Below are 20,253 nucleotides of genomic sequence, written 5' to 3'. Positions count from 1 at the left end.
CAGATCGCTTGAGCCTGGCAGATTGAGGCTGCTGTGAGTGGTGATTGTGCTACTGTGCCACTGCACTCCAGCCTGAGCAACAGAGACCCTGCCTTGAAAACAAAACCCCACTTTTTTTGCCCCTTTCTATGTGTTTGCTCAATCTTTTATCTTGAGCATTTTAGAGTAAAAATGATACTGAAGTCGGAAATAATAAAAATAAATTTACTATAAAGAATGACCAACCTTTTCCCATCTCCTTTGAAGAGATGAATTTTGAAATACAATATACTCAGAACTAAGTACATACTATCCATGAAGGCAGCTGAATGCCTCATTGGGCTACATGAGTCTCTTAAAGGGGGACAGATTCCTCAATGCCCAGAGATGGGCAGGATGGAGAAGACAAACTACAGTTTATCTACTACAATTTATAATTTCATCGTATAGTTAAAATGGGGGGAGGAGAAACTGAAAGCATCTTAGATTTTTTTTTTTTTTTGGAGACGGAGTCTTGCTCTGTCGCCCGGGCTGGAGTGCAGTGGCCGGATCTCAGCTCACTGCAAGCTCGGCCTCCCGGGTTTTACGCCATTCTCCTGCCTCAGCCTCCCGAGTAGCTGGGACTACAGGCGCCCGCCACCTCGCCCGGCTAGTTTTTTGTATTTTAGTAGAGACGGGGTTTCACCGTGTTAGCCAGGATGGTCTCGATCTCCTGACCTCGTGATCCGCCCGTCTCGGCCTCCCAAAGTGCTGGGATTACAGGCTTGAGCCACCGCGCCCAGCCAGCATCTTAGATATTTAAAGAAAAGTTACTATATAAAAATATTTGTCTTCTTCGCAACAAAATTAAAAAGGTAAAAATATAGGTAATAATATCTTTAATCCCCAACATCAAGTTGCCAGTCTATCTAAATATGCGAGAAACATAAAATCATATTCTGAGGTAACAAAGTAGAAATGCAGGCACTCATTTTAAGTATACAATTTGTTTTATTTACAATACCCTATAAAAATGTAAATTTAGAAACTTTTATTTTCATTAATTAGAACAAAACAAAAAAGATAAAGCACAGTAAGGAAGAGATAATAATCAAGTATTCACTTGATTGGTTGTGAAGGGAAGGCAGGAAAGGCATGTAGTGGAAATGGTCAGTAGATAATGGTAGAGGGAAGCTAGGTAACGTCACTGGGGAACAGCTGGTGGAGCCTGGGGTTACAGCATGGGAAGAAATGGAGATGGAGAACAAGGACAGCTGGTTTTAACAGAGGATCTTACTGTTGTACAATACATGTATGTGCAAAATGTTTATTCTCTTTAAATATCATAACCTGCCCCCCCACCCCCCAACTACATTCGAAAAGTTAAGAACAGCAGAAAGATCAGGAAGGCCATGTAAAATTAATTCAGATTTAATTTTCTTCAGGGCTGTAATCACTAGGGATCAAAACTCCTTAGTCTGGTTGATTGCTGAATGGGAGAGGAGTAAGTGAGAAAGATCATGGCAGGCTGGCCCTGCAATTATTCAAACCCAGGCCCCTGGCTGCCTGGGCACGGGACTTGGGTGAGATGTAGTAAGGACAGCAGTTCTGCCCATGGTGTGGAGACTAAAAAGTAAAGCAGGCCAAACTGAGCTTCCATGGTTACAGCTGGAAGTTTCTATTCATGACACCAAATAAAAGTAGGGAAGAAGGAAGCATGGCTTACTGAAGTAGTCTCGGGAAGACAGGGCAAGTGTGCAAAGAGCCACACTGCCAAAGCAGGCGACTAGTGAGGATCATCCTGGGTGACTTCGAATGCACTTGAGGGAAAGGCTCAAGTACACTGTAGTTGTAGCAGGAAAAAGACATAACCATGTGCTGTTTCCACTAAGGTGGACAGAAACTAAGGAAATAAAGGTGGGAAGAAGAAAAAGGACTTCTCAGCCTAGATTTGGGCATAAGCCAATTAAGAGTTCTGATTTTATTAAACGTGCTGCATACTCTTTATTTACGTTAAAACAAGTAGAACCCACCAAATTAATTACAAGATAGAACAGAAACAGATTAAAATACATCAGCTGGTTTGTGTTTAGAGGAAGTAATGAGACAACTAAATATTTTTCAATCTAAAATTCATTCTTTAAGGACCCTCTGAAGACCACATAAATACATGTATGGGGTGTGTGTGTGTGTCTGTGTGTATCTACGTGTGTGTGTATATCTTGATTTCTACTTAATTGGCTCTTCTATAGTCATATTAATATGGGGCAATGAAAAAACAACTTCAGTAGGATGAGGGAAGGAATCCTTTGGCAGGCTACAATCTACTCTGAGCTAGAGTAGTGATGGGATAAAGGGAGAGATTACACTTGTGTCTCTAGGGCAAAGAAAATGCAAAATTGAGAACTGAGTAAAAGTAGGACATGCAGAACTGTTAACACAGAAGGTAAAGGAGAAACCAGCAGAAGTATCACCCAGCCAAATTTCATAGAGCAGTGGGGAAATATCTGACATTTAGAGAGACAACCCCTGTAAACAGGAATCGATCCCACAAGACTTTGCTTTGGGGAAAAAGCTACCTTCCCTCCCTCATTAAAAACACTCCATTGGTGATGGCAGCAGTGCAGGTGGCAGCCAAAAGGAGGTACAGGACACATTTGGAGATCTTTTATCGTATCCCCTGAACTAGCCTAGGGGTACAAAGGAGAGAAAGGAAAATTGTATAAATGAGTTAAAACAAAAGGCAATCTTTCAATTATTACAATTACATCTTTGTAAGACTTCTCATAACAAAACACCCGAGATATTTCTCTACCCTTAGCATTTAGTCATCTTTTATGAAGGCCCTGTTCAGTGTTTTATATCTAACAGATACACAAATAGTTAATAAAAAATCAATCTCTTCCACCAAATTCAGTTTTATTCCCCCCTGCACCCCAATCATACCTTCTTTTTATTTATTTTTTTTTGAGACAGGGTCTCGCCCTGTCACCCAGGCTGTAGTGCAGTGGCACGATCTCAGCTCACTGCAATCTCTGCCTCCTGGGTTTAAATGATTTTCATACCTCAGCCTACTGAATAGCTGGGATTACAGGCATGCACCACCACACCTGGCTAATTTTTGTATTTTTTAGTAGACAGGGTTTCACCATTTTGGTCAGGCTGGTCTGGAACTCCTGGCCTCAAGTGATCCACCCTCCTGGGTGTCCTAAAGTGCTGGGATTACAGGTGTGAGCCACCGCACCCAGCCTCCCCACCATAACTTCTTAAGTCCCAGCTTTAGTGAGATGTGAAACTCTCCTGTTTCAAACTTACTGCAGTTTTGTCTCCAGCAAGTTCAGTTTCTGCTGGTCAACATAGCGAGAAAAGAGGGACACTAGGTTTGTAGGTATAGAGATTGGCTTGGCCAGGGCTGCTTGGGGAATTCGTAGAAGTTCTCGTGTTGCCATGAACATCACCTCCGTCCTGACAGGGAAGACCCATAATAATATTATGAGACAAAAATTTAAAAGATTACCTCAAATAACTTAAAATAAAAGAAACAGTCCACACTGACCACTGATTATTTTGCGTTGATTCTGTAGCAGGGTCTGAACTCTGTAGGTCTTCACCACGGCTCAGGAGGATAAGGAGCAGTGACAGGCCAAACTACGAGAGAAGACAGAGGGAATCAAACTCAACACTGCATCTAAACCCTCCACCACTGTTGAAGGGATCCTGGCATCAGATGGGGAACGGCTCTAAATCAAAATGACATCACCACTGTGCTTTTCTGTGAAACCAGACAAAGATCAGACAAGCATGAGTTGAAAGGCTATGTGTCTCTCCAGGTTTTATTCTCAGATAGCAGTGGCCAGGCGCAGCCAACAGAAACGGAAAGTCATGGTGTCCAACACGCCTCCCTGTTCCCCATGCTGAGGTTAAAAGATGGTTTTTCCTTGCCATGGATAATGCAGAATTTGACTTTTCTCCTATTTATGAGAACTGAAATAGGCTAAAAAGGAAAGTCAATGAAGACCAACTTTGATACAGAAATTAAAATCAGGAAAAAAAAAGAAAAAGCATCAAATACAGCAAGATATTTTGAATTAAGAAACAAGGTATAAACTGTAGGAAAATATACAAATAAGGACAACTGAAATAAACATGGTATAAAGGGAAACTTTTCATTAAAAAACACATCTCTATCTGGAAATATAAAGTCTTAGAGAGAATGTTAATGAAAATCTAAAAAATGAGAAAGGGTAAACAGACGTATACACTATATCTATAATTAAAATTCAGAAACATGCTTTAGAGTATGAAATATATAAAAATGGTCACGTGTGGTGGCTCATGCCTGTAATCCCAGCACTTTGGGAGGCCAAGGTGGGTGGATCACCTGACGTCAGGAGTTTGAGACTAGCCTGACCAAAATGGTGAAACCCCATCTCTACTAAAAAGAGAAAATTAGACAGGCATGGTGGCACATGCCTGTAATCCCAACTACTTGGGAGGCTGAGGCAGGAGAATTGCTCAAACCCGGAAAGTGGAGGTTGCAGTAAGCCACGATCGCACTATTGCACTCCAGCCTGGGCAACACGAGTGGAACTCCATCTTTTTAAAAAAAAAAAAAGTAATATATAAAAATGTGTCTTATTTAGTGGACAGTAAAATCAGGAAATGTAGTATTTGGGGTATAGGATAAAATTATGGGCCAGGCGCAGTGGCTCATGCATGTAATCCCAGCACTTTGGGAGGCCAAAGCGGGTGGATCAAGAGGCCAGGAGATCGAGATCATCCTGGCTAACACGGTGAAACCCCGTCTCTACTAAACAACACAAAAAATTAGCCGGGGGTGGTGGCGGGCGCCTGTAGTCCCAGCTACTAGGGAGGCAGGAGAATGGTGTGAACCCAGGAGGCGGGGTTTGCAGTGAGCTGATATCATGCCACTGCACTCCAGCCTGGGCGACAGAGGGAGACTCTGTCTCAAAAGAAAAAAAAAAAAAAATGAACAGGGGACTGGGCATGGGCATGGTGGCTCATGCCTGTAGTCCCAGCACTTTGGGAGGTGAAGGCAGGACTACTTGAGTCCAGGAGTTCAAGACCAGCCAGAGCAACATAGTGAGACCCTGTTTTTGCAAAAAATACAAAAATCAATCAGAGGCTGGGTGTGGTGGCTCACAATTGTAATCCCAGCCCTTTGGGAGGCTGAGGCAGGCTCATGTGAAGTCAGGAGTTCCGGACCAGCCTGGCCAACATGGTGAAACTCCGTCTCTGCTAAAAATATAAACATTAGCCCGGTGTTGTGGCGGGCACCTGTAATCCCAGCTACTTGGGGGGCTGAGGCAGGAGAATCGCTTGAACCTGGGAGGCAGGGGTTGCAGTGAGCCAAGGTATCACCACTGCACTCTGGCCTGGGTGACAGAGCAGGGCTCTGTCTCAAAAAAAAAAAAAAAAAAGTCAATTGGGCATGGTGGCACATGCTACTCAAGAGGCTGAGGTGGGAGGATCACTTTGAGTCCAGAAAGTTGAGGCTGCAATGAGCTGTGACTGTGCCACTGCACTGAAGCCTGGGTGACAGAGTGAGATCCTGTCTCAAAAAAGAAAATACAAATAGGGACAAGATCTAGGTTAAATATATGACTCATAGCTATAAATGGATCATAAAAGGAAGGCTGGCAGTACTGTGGGATTCCATCCCAACTTTCTAAGCTCACTCATAAAGGATAGGTAACCTCACTTTTCCACAAAATTTCCCTTCATGGCCAGTTACAGTAGCTCATGCCTGTAATCCCAACACTTTGGAAGGTCGAGGAAGGCAGATAGAGACCAGCCTGGGCAACATGGCGAAACCCCACCTCTACAAAAAATACACATATTAGTTGGGCGTGGTGGCATGTGCCTGTGGTCCCATCTACTTGGAAGGCTGAGGTGGGAAGATGGCTTGAGCCCAGGAGGCAGAGGTTGCAGTGAGTCAAGATCTTGCCACTCTGGCCTGGGTGACAGAGCAGACACTGATTTAAAAAAAAAAAAAAAAAAAAAAAAAAAAAAAAATCCCTTTTCATGTTATTCTCAGAAAAAAAATACTACTGCCTTTACTAAAATTAAAACTAAGAGACCAAATAACCGAAAGACACATTCCTGATCACTCCAGAACCCCATTTAATATCCCCGGAGGCACTGTCACTTCTTCTGCCTCTGATATACTGCCCTTTAGTGTCATGCTTTGGCAGATTTTCAGGTGCAAAGGAGCAAGAGGCCTTGAGACCACTTTTTCACCTCTACTATACATAGAATGGCCCTTAATGAGTAACTACTATGTACCAGGTATTATATTGAAGCACTTACAACTGTTATCTCATTTAAGTACCAGGACAACTCTCTGAAGTCTACATCATCACCCCCATCTTATAGACCAGGAAACTGATTCAGCAATGTGATATCATCTGTCCAAGGTCACAAAGCTAGACAGTAGCAGGCAAGGACTAAAAATTCATATTCTTCACTTCATATTATACTTCCCCTAGGAATCTCTGAATCTTTAACCTGATGCAAATAAAGTATGAAATGGATGATTCTACTATGACAGAGACTGTTAAATGCCTACCTAATATGCCTTCCTACCCATTATCAGAACTCTTATGTGTCATGACAATGGCATAAACTAAAAGGTATTTTCCAGCCTTCTCTGCACTTAGGTGTGGCCATGTGACAATATCCTGGCTATTAACAGTAAGTAGAAGTTTTTGGTTAGAACTCCTGGAAAAAGTCTCAATAAGGAAGATGGACAGCTGGTCCACACCTTTTTGCCCTCCAAAATCCATCTGTCCTTCTTGATGTAAAGCTGAATCTTGAATTCCACAGCCATCTTGGACCATGAGGAATAATGAACTGGAAGCCACTGCTAAGAATGGCAGAGGAAAAAAAGTGAAAAAGCCTGGATCCCTGATGACTGTGGAGCTACTAAATGAAATTTATTTCACACCAGACACATAAAATCCTATTTTGTTGAAACCACTGTTATTTCTAGCCTCTGTTACTAGGAGCTTAATGTAACTCTTGACAGAAAGAAGCCTTTTTCACAAGTTGCTAGAGATACAGCAGCCATTATTTTAATCTATAATGCAAATTAAGACACTTCACAAAGTTCAAGGACTGAAGAGGGCAAGATTACCTTGTTCTGGAGCACAGCAGTGAGGTGAGGATTGGAGGGTGCTGGTGTAGCTGCACTTTGAGGTAGGTTCATTAGCTGTTGCAAAAGGCTGGTGATAGTCACTGATGGAAGATGATAGAGGAGGAGAGAGAAGGGACTCAGTAAGCATGGCAGCACCTACAAAAAATAAATAAAAGCATTATATCCTGGCATGTGTTACTTCAGTTACCCTCCATCACGGGCATGGATGGAAGGATGCTCATTTGCATATTCAACCACTTAAGGCACAAGTCTGGCAGATATGACTAGAGTCTTAACAAGGAATTCTAAGCTATCTACTGAGAACTTTTTCATCTCAATTTGCATTGAAAACACCACGACTTGTGTGAACCAAGGGTGTAAAAAAAAATCACTCGCAAATACATACCGAGAGTTATGCTAAAACATCAATATTTTAACTCATTCCATAAATATTTTTAAACGCTTACACTGTGCCAGGCCCCATGGGCTAAAAACAAATGGCAAACAGGACACAGAACCTCAGGGATCTAAAGTACAGCAGAGAAGATATGGGTTAATTGGCAATTTCAATATACTGTGAGAAGCACTCTAAGATAGGTTAAAGGCCAAGCAGAAGAGCACTTCAGGCCAGGAGTTCAAGACTAGTCTGGACAATGTAGTGAGACCTCATCTCTACAACAAATAAAAAAATTTCACCTGTAGTCCCCAGCTACTCAGTAGGCTGAGGTGGTAGGTTTGCTTGAGTCTAGGAGTTCAAGGTTACATTGAACTATGAATGAACCACCACATTCCAGCTTGGGTGACAGGGTGAGACCCACCCTGTCTCGAAGTGTTTTCAGATTTAATTGTATTTTCTCTTATTCTTATAAAAGCTCAGTGAGGAAGAAGAGAAATAATTAGCCAATTTTATAGATTTTAGAGAATCTATAAAGTGATGAGAAACTCAGTGTTTAGAGTTACACAGCCAGCAGCTAGAGCCAGAACCCAAGGCTGTTGAATTCCAGTCTTCTAGTCATTTATTTCTTTTGTCATGTAGCCAACTGGAAAGTTAAAATACAGAACTATTAATATAAATAACTAGGTTATAACACAACAAAGGAAATCAAGAGTGCTTCCAGACAATCAATGCCCATGGTATAAAGTGATGGTTGGTTTTACTTTAAATGGCACCCGCAAATGGGGAGTAAAATATTTTTTGTGGTCTACTACTATAAATAAAAAAAGCTTTTATTATGGTCATTTTAAAACATACACGAAAATATAAACAGCAGCATAATGACATTCATGTACTCATCACCCAATTTCAATGTCAACCAAATTATCAACATTTTGCCAATCTTATTAAATCCATATTCCTCCTGTATCATATAATTTCATCCCAAAATACACCAGTTTGTATTTCTAACAAAATCTCTCACAATATCATACCTAACAAACAATAATTTTTTTTCATAGAACATTTCTCAAGAAATAATTTTAAAATATCATCTAGTATCTGTTCCAAATTCAAATTCCCCCAAATGCCTTTAAAAATGTCTTTTAGCAGCTGAACTTTGTATTAGAACCATTATTGTGCTAATTATGGTTCAAACAAGATCCACACATTGCATTTGCCTGGTAAGGTTTTTAAAATCTCTCTAACAGGTCCTCTGCCACTGCCCCTTTTCTCTTGTTATTTAACTGTTAAAGAAACTGGGTCATTTGTTCTGTAGCTTGAATTTGGCAAACTGCATGTTGGCAGTATCACTTAGCAGGTTCTGCTATCCTTTGTTTCCCTCCTAAACGGATAGTTAGAATAACAGGTTTATTTGATTCAGGTTCAGTAGGGTGTGGGAGGGACATGTGAGAAAATGTCATGGATAGAACTGTGTGTTTTCCATTGCATTATGTCAAGAAGAGCTAGGTATGGTGGCTCATGCCCGTAATCCCTTCATTTTAGGAAGCAGAGATAGGAAGACTGCTTGAGCCTAGGAGCTTGAGACAAGCCTGGAAACACAGGAAGACTCTGTTTCCTTTTTTTTTTTAAAAAAAAAAAAAAAAAAGCACAGTGCTTGGTTGTCCACTCTTAGAGGTGTTAAGAGTTCATCAATGGGTTCACGTGTTGCCAGGCTGCTCCAACCACTGTAAAGTTCCCCATCCACTTTTTACCTAATGCTTTTAGCAGCCAGTAATGAGTGCTGTCTAGATTAACTGCTTTTCCATTGAGGTTTACGAAAACAGTTATTTTCTAATTTTATCATTTCTTTTGTATTTATTAGCGAAAATTCTTCTACAAAGAAGAACTTTGTATTATCAACTGTCTGATTACCATGACATTTGGTTGTAATGGAAAGGTAGGATAAATGCTTTTCTTTTCCTTTATTTACCAATTTTCTGAATAGTGAGTTGATGGTCTAGTAGTCTCCAAAGGAGATCAATATATGTTTAAACATTATTCACTCATTAAATATATTTGATATATTTCAATCTACTGCTGTAATTGTTCTTTCTGATGTAAATTATTCCACTTTTGGCCAATGTGAGTCCCTTGAAATTGGTCTGTATATTCTTTAGACAGGACCCTAGTAATCTATTAACTTCCTTGCTTTCTGGCACTACATATTCCAGGATATCTTGTACAGTTCATGATTCAGACCTAGAACCAGCTATTACTTCAAGAAAATGGTATTTAGAGATATGGTTTATTACTCCTTAAAACATACAGGTAAAAATCAGCCTTGGTATTTAGCCAAACTTTCCTCCCTAGCAAGTAAGCTCTACGAAAGCAGGCATTTTTGTACTCTTATCTTTTAGCACCTAGAACTAGGTGCTGTATTTCTAGGAGGTAAAATAGTGCCTGGCACATAGAAGCATTCAGCAAGTATCTCCCAAACTTGTTTCCACAGAAGAGCTCTAGTGGGATTACAAGTGCCCATTACACTGCGTACAATTTACATGCTCTAAGGTAGCTGTTACTTTTTCAGTCTGGTCTTCTATTTTCTAGGATAAACCTCAAATACTGGAACTTTTCCCCAACTCATTTTTCATTTGTGGAATCTTTTTTTTTTTGAGTAGCTGGGACCACAGGCATACACTACTGTGTCTGGCTCAATTTTTTTTTTTTTTTTCTCTAGTTTTAGTAGAGACAGGTTTTCACCCTGTTGCCCCAGGCTGGTCTTGAACTCTTGGCCTCAAGTGATCTACTTGCCTCAGCCTCCCAAAGTGTTGGGATTATAGCTGTAAGCCACTGTGCCCAGCCAAATCTTTTAAATATATACTTGTCCCAACCCACTTCACTTCTTTCAATGAGACCTAAACTTCTCTTTCATTTCTTCTGCAGATGCTAACATTTCAAGGATCTACGAAGCAATAATTTCCCTTTTGTAGCATACCATTTGTAAGGTATTCTGGTGTTCTGTGTTTTCTGGGGACTCCTTACTTAGATGGTTATTACTCAACTTGTAGTCTATAACAGGTTCACTCATATATTTTACTACTCTGAATCTTGCACTAATATTCATTCTTTGTCCTACTTTTATCAATTTCTTATTTTGAACTTCTTAAGACTATTCTAAATTTTGCTCATCTTTCAGGTGTGCTATGACAAGGATAAGGAGAGAAAAACTCTAACCAAGAATTAACTTGCACATGTGATAACCATGTTAAAATTTCAGCCCAGTTTAGATCATGATAAAAATTATTTAAAGGGCTGGCTCGGGTTGGACGCAGTGGCTCAAGCCTGTAATCCCAGCACTTTGGGAGGCCAAGGCAAGAGGATTGCATGAGTCCAGGAGTTTGAGACCAGTCTGGGAAACGTGGCAAAACCCCGTCTCTACAAAAGGTAAAAAAATTAGCTGAGCATGGTGGCGCATGCCTGTAGTCCCAGCTACTCAGGAGGTGGGAGAATCACCTGAGCCTGGGACACTGAGGTTGCAGTGAGCCAAGATGACACCATTGCACTCCTGCCTGTGTGACAGAGCAAAACTCTGTCTCAAAAAAAAAAAAAAAAAAAAAAAAAAAAGAAACCAAAAGGGAGACTAGCTCAACGTGCTGTGGGATACCATTTAACCAAGTCTACATGCTAATGTTAAGCTACTGATAACAGACCAATACTGATACTTTATATCTAGCAAAGTAACCAAGACTAAAAGTTTTCAAACTTCAGTGAACATCAGATTCAGCTGGAGACTAAGATACAAAAACCCTAATCCTTCTGTAAAGTCTGATTCAGCAGTTTGGGGTGGAACTGACTTATCTACACAAGTAATTCTGATACCACATCTTCACAACTATGTCAAGTAACAGGGAATTGTTGTTTTTCTCATGTTTAGAAACATAGTCTGTTTGATCAAATATGGGATTAAAAATATAGGCCTGAAATACTAAAGGTTTTGTTTTAAATAATCAAATCACACGGCCAAAGATTAGACAAAAATACAAAAGGGAAGAGGAGAGGAAAATAAGTTTGCATTCTAGAAATCTTATCAGTTATAAAGACTCAAAGGCAAGATGTCCCATCTTGCATAGTCACCTCATCTTGTGCATCCTTCTTGATAAGGAAAGGGAGATTCCTGGCTGTTGTCATGAGAATGTCAGCTGCTTGCTCTGTGGAGAGGAAAGGAAGAATACGGGCAACCATTCTCTTCCCTTTTCGGATACACATGATCTGTACAAAGTGGTCATCACTAGGCCTGCAACAGAAGAAAAATGCCAACTTAGGTCAGCAAGAACAATTAAGAAACCCTCATTTTTTCCCCTCTTAGATGTTACTGAATAAATATACTGCATTCATTTTCATTCTACAATAAAATAAATTAGTAGGAATTACTTCTCCAAATCTCAACCAAATAAAAAGTAAATTTTCAGGTTTTACAAATGTAGAAAATCATCATTTCACAAATTATATGGTTAAAAAAAAACTTGGCCAACTGTATGCACTAATTTCCTTAACTTTTTTTTTTTTTTGAGACAATGTCTCGCTTTGTTACCCAGGCTGGAATGCAGTGGCGCTATCTTGGCTCACTGCAGCCTCCACCTCTTGGATTCAAGTGATTCTCCTGCCTCAGCCTCCCAAGCAGCTGGGACTATAGATGCCCGCCACCACGACCAGCTGATTTTTGTATTTTTCTAGAGACAGGGTTTCACCATGTTGGCCAGGCTGGTCTCTGAACTCCTGACCTCAAGTGATCCACCCCCTCAGGGTCCCAAAGTGCTTGGCCTCCCTCTCTTAACTTTTAAGTAACCGTACAAATAACATAGGTTAACAGAGCAATAGCTTTAAAAAAAAACCAAAAAGAAAATAAAAACATTCATCAACTCAGAGTTAATTAGTGTTACCATTTTAAACAACATTTTGCTTTGTATTATATTTTTTATTTCATAAAACAATGGTCTCATAGAATGCAGATGGTTTTGTACCTTGACTTTTTTCACTCAACAACTTATTTCCATGTCAATAAATATATTTCAACTACATACATCTTAATGGCTAGATAACATTCCAATCTATGGATAAACTATTTATTCAACCAGTTCCCTGTCAGCCTAACTCCAGACAAGGTGTGTTGAAAAGAAAGTACTTATTCTTATGTTTGGTTTTGTGTATGTCCTGGCTTAGAAGGATCAGCGATTCTCTTGAATGGGTAAAAGAAAAGGGAGTCATTAGAAGTTGTAGTTCTCTTGAATACATCAAGTAAGTATTTAGGATTTATAAAACATTTAACATGAGCAAGATTCTTTTGCAGATAATGGGGTAGGAGAGGGATTCCCCATTGGAAGACTGAATGGTTTCGACAGGATATAAATATTTTGCGGAAATCCCAGGAAGTATAAATGTTTGTACATCTGATCTTAGTAATAATAAAGATTACAAGGTTAAACATGCTAGTAATCATAAATCAGGTGCAATCTGTAAGCACAAAAACAAAAACCCAATAATGTTATCCACTATATCTCTAGCGCCTAGCACTGTCCCTGGCAGATACTGACTATGTATTTGTTGAATGAATAAATTCAGGATAAAGAGGTTTTTTTTCTTTCCTCACTGGAAAAGATAATTCATATTTTAAATAAAGTGGCATTTGAGTTAGGCTAAAAGGATAGATTCTGAGCTTACAGAGATGGTAGGGAAGTGTACCTAAAAGGCAGAAATGTATGAAGTCCAGTTATGACACAGGAAGGAGTCCAGTTAGTTAAAATGTTTTCCTCAAAGTGCATAATGCTTACCTCTCTTGTCCGGGCAATTTGCCCCTCAAGTTGTCATACATGCTACAAATTTTGTGCTTTCTCTCATCCATTAGGGCAGGTCGCTCTTCTTCTAGACTTAGGAGATAACGTCTTTCATAGTCCTCCACATCAAGGAGTAAGCTGTAGGTCTAAGAAGGGAGACAAAAGCAGGCCACAGCATGCTGGGTCAGAACCAGAGTATTAGTTAAACAATTTCACTGTTTAGGACTGACTACTAGATAAAGACAAAAGAATACAAACTTTTTATAGAAAGACTGAGATTTTTTTTAAATGTAGAAAACCATATGAAATAACTTAAAAAGTTCCTCAAACCACCATTCTTTGTCTCTCTCTGACCTCTATTCTACCAGGCAAAGATATTAAAATAGTCCAGGCACGGTGGCTCATGCCTGTAATCCCAGCACTTTGGGAGGCCGAGACAGGTGGATCACCTGAGATCGGGAGTTCAAGACCAGCCTGAACAACATGGAGAAACCCCGTCTCTACTAAAAATACAAAATTAGCCGGGCGTAGTGGCAAATGCCTATAATCCCAGCTATGCGGGTGGCTGAGGCAGGACAATTACTTGAACCCGGTAGGCGGAGGTTGTGGTGAGCCAAGATCTCGCCATTGCACTTCAGCCTGGGCAACAAGAGTGAAACTCCGTCTCAAAAAAAAAAAAAAAAAAAGATAGTAAAATAATTATACTTTCCATGACCAGACTGGCTAACATGGTAAAACCCCATCTCTACTAAAAATACAAAAAATTAGTTGGGTGAGGTAGCCTGCACCTGAAATCCCAACTACTTAAGAGGCTAAGGCAGGAGAATCGCTTGAACCCGGGAGGTGGTGGTTGCAGTGAGCCAAGATCGCGCCATTGCACTTCAGCCTGGGCAACAAGAGTGAAACTCCGTCTCAAAAAAAAAAAAAAAAAAGGGCAATCCAAAGAGAAAACTCCTACTATCATCTCCATTTTTACAGAGAAAGAAACTGAGCATAGAAAGGTTAAATAACGTGCCTTAAGTTACAGACTCAGAAATGGAAAAGACATGATTTGCAGCTTGGTTCTAGAGTCCATGCTTTTAACCACTATGGTGTATGGCCTTACAATGTGGTGTTTACATTTTACAAATCAACTATTAATATCCATTAGTTTCCTCAGCACTCAGAATAGTGCCCAGTAAATATCTGTGAACTAAATTAATCCATAGGTAGGACAATGTAATTTTTATTCCCATTTTATCAGGCTTAGAGAGGTGACTTGCCCAAAGACACTCAGCTATTAACTGAAGAAGCTTGGACAAAAACCCAGTACACTTCCAACTTTAACTGCAGTGTTCTTTCCACGATGCCAATAGGTGAAACATACCATAATCCTTTCCAGAGTTATCTGGTATACAACAGTCACTTACCAAGAATATATTCATGAATTAAAACCAAACAACACTGATTGATTGCTCACTGTTTCAGTTCTAGTGTATACATACATGTGACAGTTCCATATTTGAAACTAACTACAGCAACAAATTCTAAACTTACTTTCTCAATTATGACAAGGGTTTTTCTCCTCTTGTCTCGAACTTGTTTTTCTTTTGTCTCCTAAAAAAGAGAAGACTATTCAATGCAAATTCTTTACCTCTGTCAAAATAATTTACCAAGTGTGCATCTGTAGGTTCATTTGTGACAATACTTTGAGAAGATAATTGAGTCTCTGAAAGTTAATCTAAAACAACCTTACTATGAACAAAGGTCAAAGTTGACTTAACCCACAAACTATTAAATTGCATTCATAATAGGCAAAGGGTAATCTTAGTAGAGGATAAGGAAATCATATGAAATATGAAAATCTTGTTTTTTATTTTTAAACTTTAATTTTACGTTCAAGGGTACACATGCAGGTTATAGGGTACATGTGTTTGTTACATAGGTAAACTTGTGTCATGGGGGTTGTACAAATTCTTTCATCACCCAGGTACTAAGCCTCATACCCTGTAATTATTTTTTCTGATCCTCTTTCTGAAAATCTTAAAACACATAGAAAATGATAATTTTTTAAAACATCAAACTGGAGTAAATACACGCTGTTTGCAGCCAGAGCTACCCAGTCCAAAGACTCCTGCCATCCTAGTCCCTGCCTGGCTGCCTTAGAAATGAAGGTGTTAATATTGCAGCACATCTGTGGAAAACGAGAATGCATGACAAGGTAGGGGGTCCCAGGTTAGACTACAAACAACTCTACCATGCCTGATCTCATTCCATGGTGACCCCAAAAGAAGTGGTCACAAATCAGATGTTCTTAAACAGACAATGGTGCTGACACTTACATCATCCTCACTCCGAGATGTCACAACAGCATCAATCATTTTTCGGGGATTATTCACACTAGAAACGGTAAGCTTTCCCAAAGAGCCCTCAAATTGCACTGCAAAGACACACACACACACAAATCCAACAAAATAAAAAGTCAGCAATGCAGGCAGGCAGTGTTCAAATAAGATTTTTACTTTCCTCTGTACCTTACTCACAGTCTAATAATTTACTGCAAAAGTCAATGTGTTCTTTAGGCCGGGTGTGGTAACTCACACCTATTATCCCAGCACTTTGGGAGGCCGAGGTGGGTGGGTCACTTGAGGCCAGGAGTCCGAGACCACCCGGCCAACATGGCAAAACCCCATCTCTACTAAAAGTACAAAAATTAGTTGGATGTCGTGGCACACGCCTGTAATCCCAGCTACTCAGGAGGCTGAGACATGAGAGTTGCTTGAGCCCAGGAGGTGGAGGTTGCAGCGAGCTGAGATGGCACCAATGCACTCCAGCCTGGGCAACAAAGTAAGGCTCTTTCTCAAAAAAAAAAAAAAAAAAAAAAAAAAGTCAATGTATTATTTAAAGCAATCCCTTACCAAAATCTATCCATTTCTCTCTTTTTTGTTACAATAATTATCACGATAAAATCTAAAGTATTTCCCCCTTATTTTAGATCTGTACTGAAAATTAGAATACATTTTAAAAAATCTGAAATCTCAAGTAGAACAAGGACCTGAAAAGCGCCACATGTAAAGTGTTCAGTCCAGGCTTGAATAAAGGCTGAGTTTTGCATTTATTAAGGGACAATAGTACTTTAAAATCACTTTGAATATGTCTTTACATATCCTTCCACATTACACTTGTCCTATATTTTAATCAGCAGCTTCTCAAATTTCTTTTAATTATCGGGTATTTTTCTTATGAGTACTTACCTGGCTTATAGCCGTGCCTCCAGTTTGGCCACCTGAGGGGGTGATAAGCTTTGGTGCGTCCTTCTTAGGGCCATCACCTTGTATTTCTTCAGCAGCCTGCGAACCAGTTTCTCCCAGTTTTTCAAAGTAATTATACCATGAGAAGATGATTTCAGTTGTAACACAAGCACAGAACACCGACTGTTGTTTACCATCAAATAATTTATGCCAGTGACAGTAACACAAGTCAGTTCTAGAAATGTACTGATAGTGAAGATAGTGCAAGAGGCCGCTAAGTATCTCAAAAGAAAATTTTACAGGCCGGGGCCGTGGTGGCTCAAGCCTGTAATCCCAGCAACTTTGGGAGGCCGAGACGGGCAGATCACGAGGATCAGGAGTCGAGACCATCCTGTCTAACACGGTGAAACCCATCTCTTACTAAAAATACAAAAAACTAGCCCAGCCAAGGTGGCTGGGCGCCCTTGTAGTCCAGCCTACTCGGGAGCTGACGGCAGGAGAATGGCATAAAAACCCGGGAGGCGGAGCTTGCAGTGAAGCTGAGATCCGGCCACTGCCACTCCCAGCCTGGGCGACAGAGCGAGACTCCCGTCTCAAAAAAAAAAAAAAAATTTTTACCAAACCATTTAATTGTACGCAATATTTAAATGAATCCCTTACCAGTGTAGGGGACCAAACTATTATCCTCAAAACTAGCACAGAGTATTTACCTGGTATAAAAATCATCCGGTAGGGATCCAGTGCTTTGCAGTTGCATCATCTGGATTTTGGAGACCCAATCCTTTTTCCCGCTTGCAACATAGATTGGCATATGGATCCTTTCGGAGATGGATCTTGATGACTGCTGCCGTGACTCCTCTATCTCCTGCACCATTTGAGATTCCGATGCTGACTGAAAAACATACACCATATTACTCCAAGTGGGAAAAATTAATTACACTTTTTAACACAGAGGAATAAACCAGGCCAGTTTTTTTTTTTTTTTTTTTTTTTTAAAGATTCCCCTTGTTGCTTTTCTTAAAAGGGGAGTGAAAAAGAACTAAGTCTTAATAGAATTTAAGAGGAAAGAGCTATGTAATACATAATCAAGAAATAAAACTAAGACCTGAGTACCTTTCCATATGCTAAGCATATTCACCTATGGACTTTTGTATAAGCTCTAGAATAACTCTGTGAGGTAGGTAGTTTTCTCTTCCCCACTTAAGACAACAAACCGACGCCAAGAGAGATCAAGTAACTTGTCCAAAGCCATACATCTAGTGGTGGACTAAGGGATTTTGACGCAGGCGATTTAGCTCTGAAGTCTACATAAATATTTTAAACTCATTAAAAATCACGAAATATTTCAAATGCAGAGAAAAAGCCCAGCAAATACTATAATAAATATCCATTTACCCATCACCTAGACCTAATAGAAAAAAATGTATTTGGTTGAATTTGCTTCAAATATTTTAAAGTAATATTAAAATAACAGTGTTACACTAACAGAGGCCCTGTTGTACCCCTCTAGACCCAGTTTCCAGCTTCTCTTCCTTCGTAGAGGAACCACTATCATGCCTTGGTATGTATCCTCCCTGAAATGTTTTTGTATGTTTATTACTTGTGTGTCTGTGTTTAAATATTACACAGTATTATTCTGTGTGCCTTTTAGTTTTACATACATGGTACATGTAATTCCACTCCTTGCTTCTTTACTCAATATTATGCTTTTCATATTTACATGTTGATAATACATCCAGGCTTATGGAAATGAAGTAAACTTACCAAAAAAAAAAAAAAAAAAACTAAATAGCATGTTGTTACACTGTCAAAATTAAAAGCTGAATTAAGAAGCCATAAAGGAGTTGGATGAGTACTTACTTTCTATTCTGTTGCTGTCTCTGATACAAGAGTCGACGGTGCTGTGGATGAAGGTGAGTTGTGTCTGGTCTAAACATTGGGGCCTGAGATCTAAGAAAAACGGAACAGAGGTTCTCAGTTTGGTCATCCTGATGATTTGAAATTTTAAAGAATGCTGTCAGTACAGGATAACTTCATACAGGTTAACTTAAGGGACTACAAAAGTCTATTTGGGCTGGATGCAGTGTGTAATCCCAGCACTTTGGGAGGCCAAGGCGGGTGGAACACTTGAGGTCAGGAGCTCGAGACCAGCCTGGCCAACATGGTGAAACCCTGTCTTTATTAAAAAATACAAAAATTAGCTGAGTGTGGTAGCAGGCGCCTGCAGTCCCAGCTACTTGGAAGGCTGAGGCAGTAGAATCGCTTGAGCCTAGGAGGCACAGTTTGCAGTGAGCCGAGATCATGTGGGTCACTGCACTCCAGCCTGGGAGACAGAGTGAGACTCTGTCTCAAAAAAATAAAAAAATAAAAAAGTCTATTCTAAGGAGACCTTGTAGAAGCAAAAGATAGTCATATTTTTACATATCTTCCACAAAGACCAAGTTCTAAAAGGGTGATCATGAAATCTGAATGAATTAGGAGTAAAGCAGTATAATTCTTTTTCTTTTTGCTTTTAACTGTTTAACAGAAGTCTCCAAGTAGGTTTAACGTACTCAGTTTCAACTGTGTGGGAATATCATTAAAGATATATGTGTGATAGTTAATATGACTAGGCCTTAGTACCCAGTTATTTGGTCAAACACTGCTTAGATGCTGCTGTGAGGGTATTTTGTAAAGATGTGATTAACATTTATAACAAACTAAAGTTTCCCAGAAGGAATTCTGCCTCAAGAGTGGAACACAGAAATCCTGCTTGAGTGTCTTGACTGCTGACCTGCTATACTTATTTCAAACTCAAGACTGCAACTTGAGCTTTTAAAAACTGTTTCTTGCCTGCTGGTCTGTCTTATGGATTTCGAACTTGTCAGTCTGTACAATCACATGAGCCGACTTCTTAAAATAAAACTCGCTCACATGAACATTCTTGCTCTTTCCTCTACTGGTTCTCGGGTGTCTCTTGAAAATCCTGACTGCCACAATACGATATGTAATAAAACACAACTTCACCGAAACAGGAACTTGAACTCCTTTTGTTATAAAACCAGAGGATAAAAGCAAACAACTTAGCTAGTGTGAAGATTAGCTGACTTTTCAGCATCTGTCGCTCTATTCCATACCTTCTGGTAATGTAAGAAAAATGTGATTCACAAGAAAGCCTGGAGATTGTCAAACATTTCCATGTTTGTCAACCTGAGGATCCAATAACATCTTAAAATGTATTAGTTAGCAAATATCAAGCGACTTATAAAACTACACATCCACAATCAAGAGACTTGGCTGATAATTGATAAACAGTGGCACTGATTTTGTATACCTTAGGTTTTGCAGGTGGGGTCCTGGGCCAGGAGGGTGCTGCTGTGGAGGTGGTGTAGCAGAGGGTGGAGCACTAAAGAAGGCACGGAAGCCTGGTGCTGGGGGAAGCATCTGCCCAACTCGCCCTTGTAGCAACTTGGGATTCATGGCAGCAAGTGGACTACCAACAAATCCAGGCACCCGTGCAAACTGGCTGGGAGACATCCGTCCAGGCTGTAGCTACAAAGAGGAAGATCTTAGATTTAGACAATTAGCAAGTCCCTTTGCTTTTGTCTACAGAAAGGTGAATACTGTTTCCATCAATAACTTTGTTTGAAAAAGTAAAGGCAAAAATAAGAGTAGTGATTAACAGCAAAAAAGGGGCTATCATCTAATGAACTTCAGGAAAGT

General features: G+C 39.9%; 1 protein-coding gene across 1 annotated transcript in view; it reads right to left on the bottom strand.

Moving 5' to 3' along the window:
• Nucleotides 1–949: 949 nt before the first annotated feature.
• PATL1 (PAT1 homolog 1, processing body mRNA decay factor) overlaps nt 950–20,253 on the bottom strand; it is a 32,552-nt gene continuing 13,248 nt past the window's right edge. The window contains 15 exon segments of the mRNA XM_017890814.1: nt 950–2,648; nt 3,274–3,423; nt 3,515–3,606; nt 7,115–7,270; nt 11,625–11,784; nt 13,319–13,467; nt 14,858–14,917; nt 15,643–15,740; nt 16,555–16,573; nt 16,576–16,692; nt 17,267–17,335; nt 17,337–17,426; nt 17,428–17,443; nt 18,412–18,501; nt 19,865–20,082. Coding sequence (XP_017746303.1) covers nt 2,627–2,648; nt 3,274–3,423; nt 3,515–3,606; nt 7,115–7,270; nt 11,625–11,784; nt 13,319–13,467; nt 14,858–14,917; nt 15,643–15,740; nt 16,555–16,573; nt 16,576–16,692; nt 17,267–17,335; nt 17,337–17,426; nt 17,428–17,443; nt 18,412–18,501; nt 19,865–20,082 — 1,506 coding nt within the window. The 3' untranslated portion in view covers nt 950–2,626.

Source organism: Rhinopithecus bieti, unplaced genomic scaffold (genome assembly GCF_001698545.2).
Source record: "Rhinopithecus bieti isolate Rb0 unplaced genomic scaffold, ASM169854v2 scaffold_19722, whole genome shotgun sequence".
Classification (NCBI taxonomy): domain Eukaryota; kingdom Metazoa; phylum Chordata; class Mammalia; order Primates; family Cercopithecidae; genus Rhinopithecus; species Rhinopithecus bieti.
Note: the sequence above shows the minus strand (reverse complement) of the source record. Positions and strands in the feature narration are given on the sequence as shown.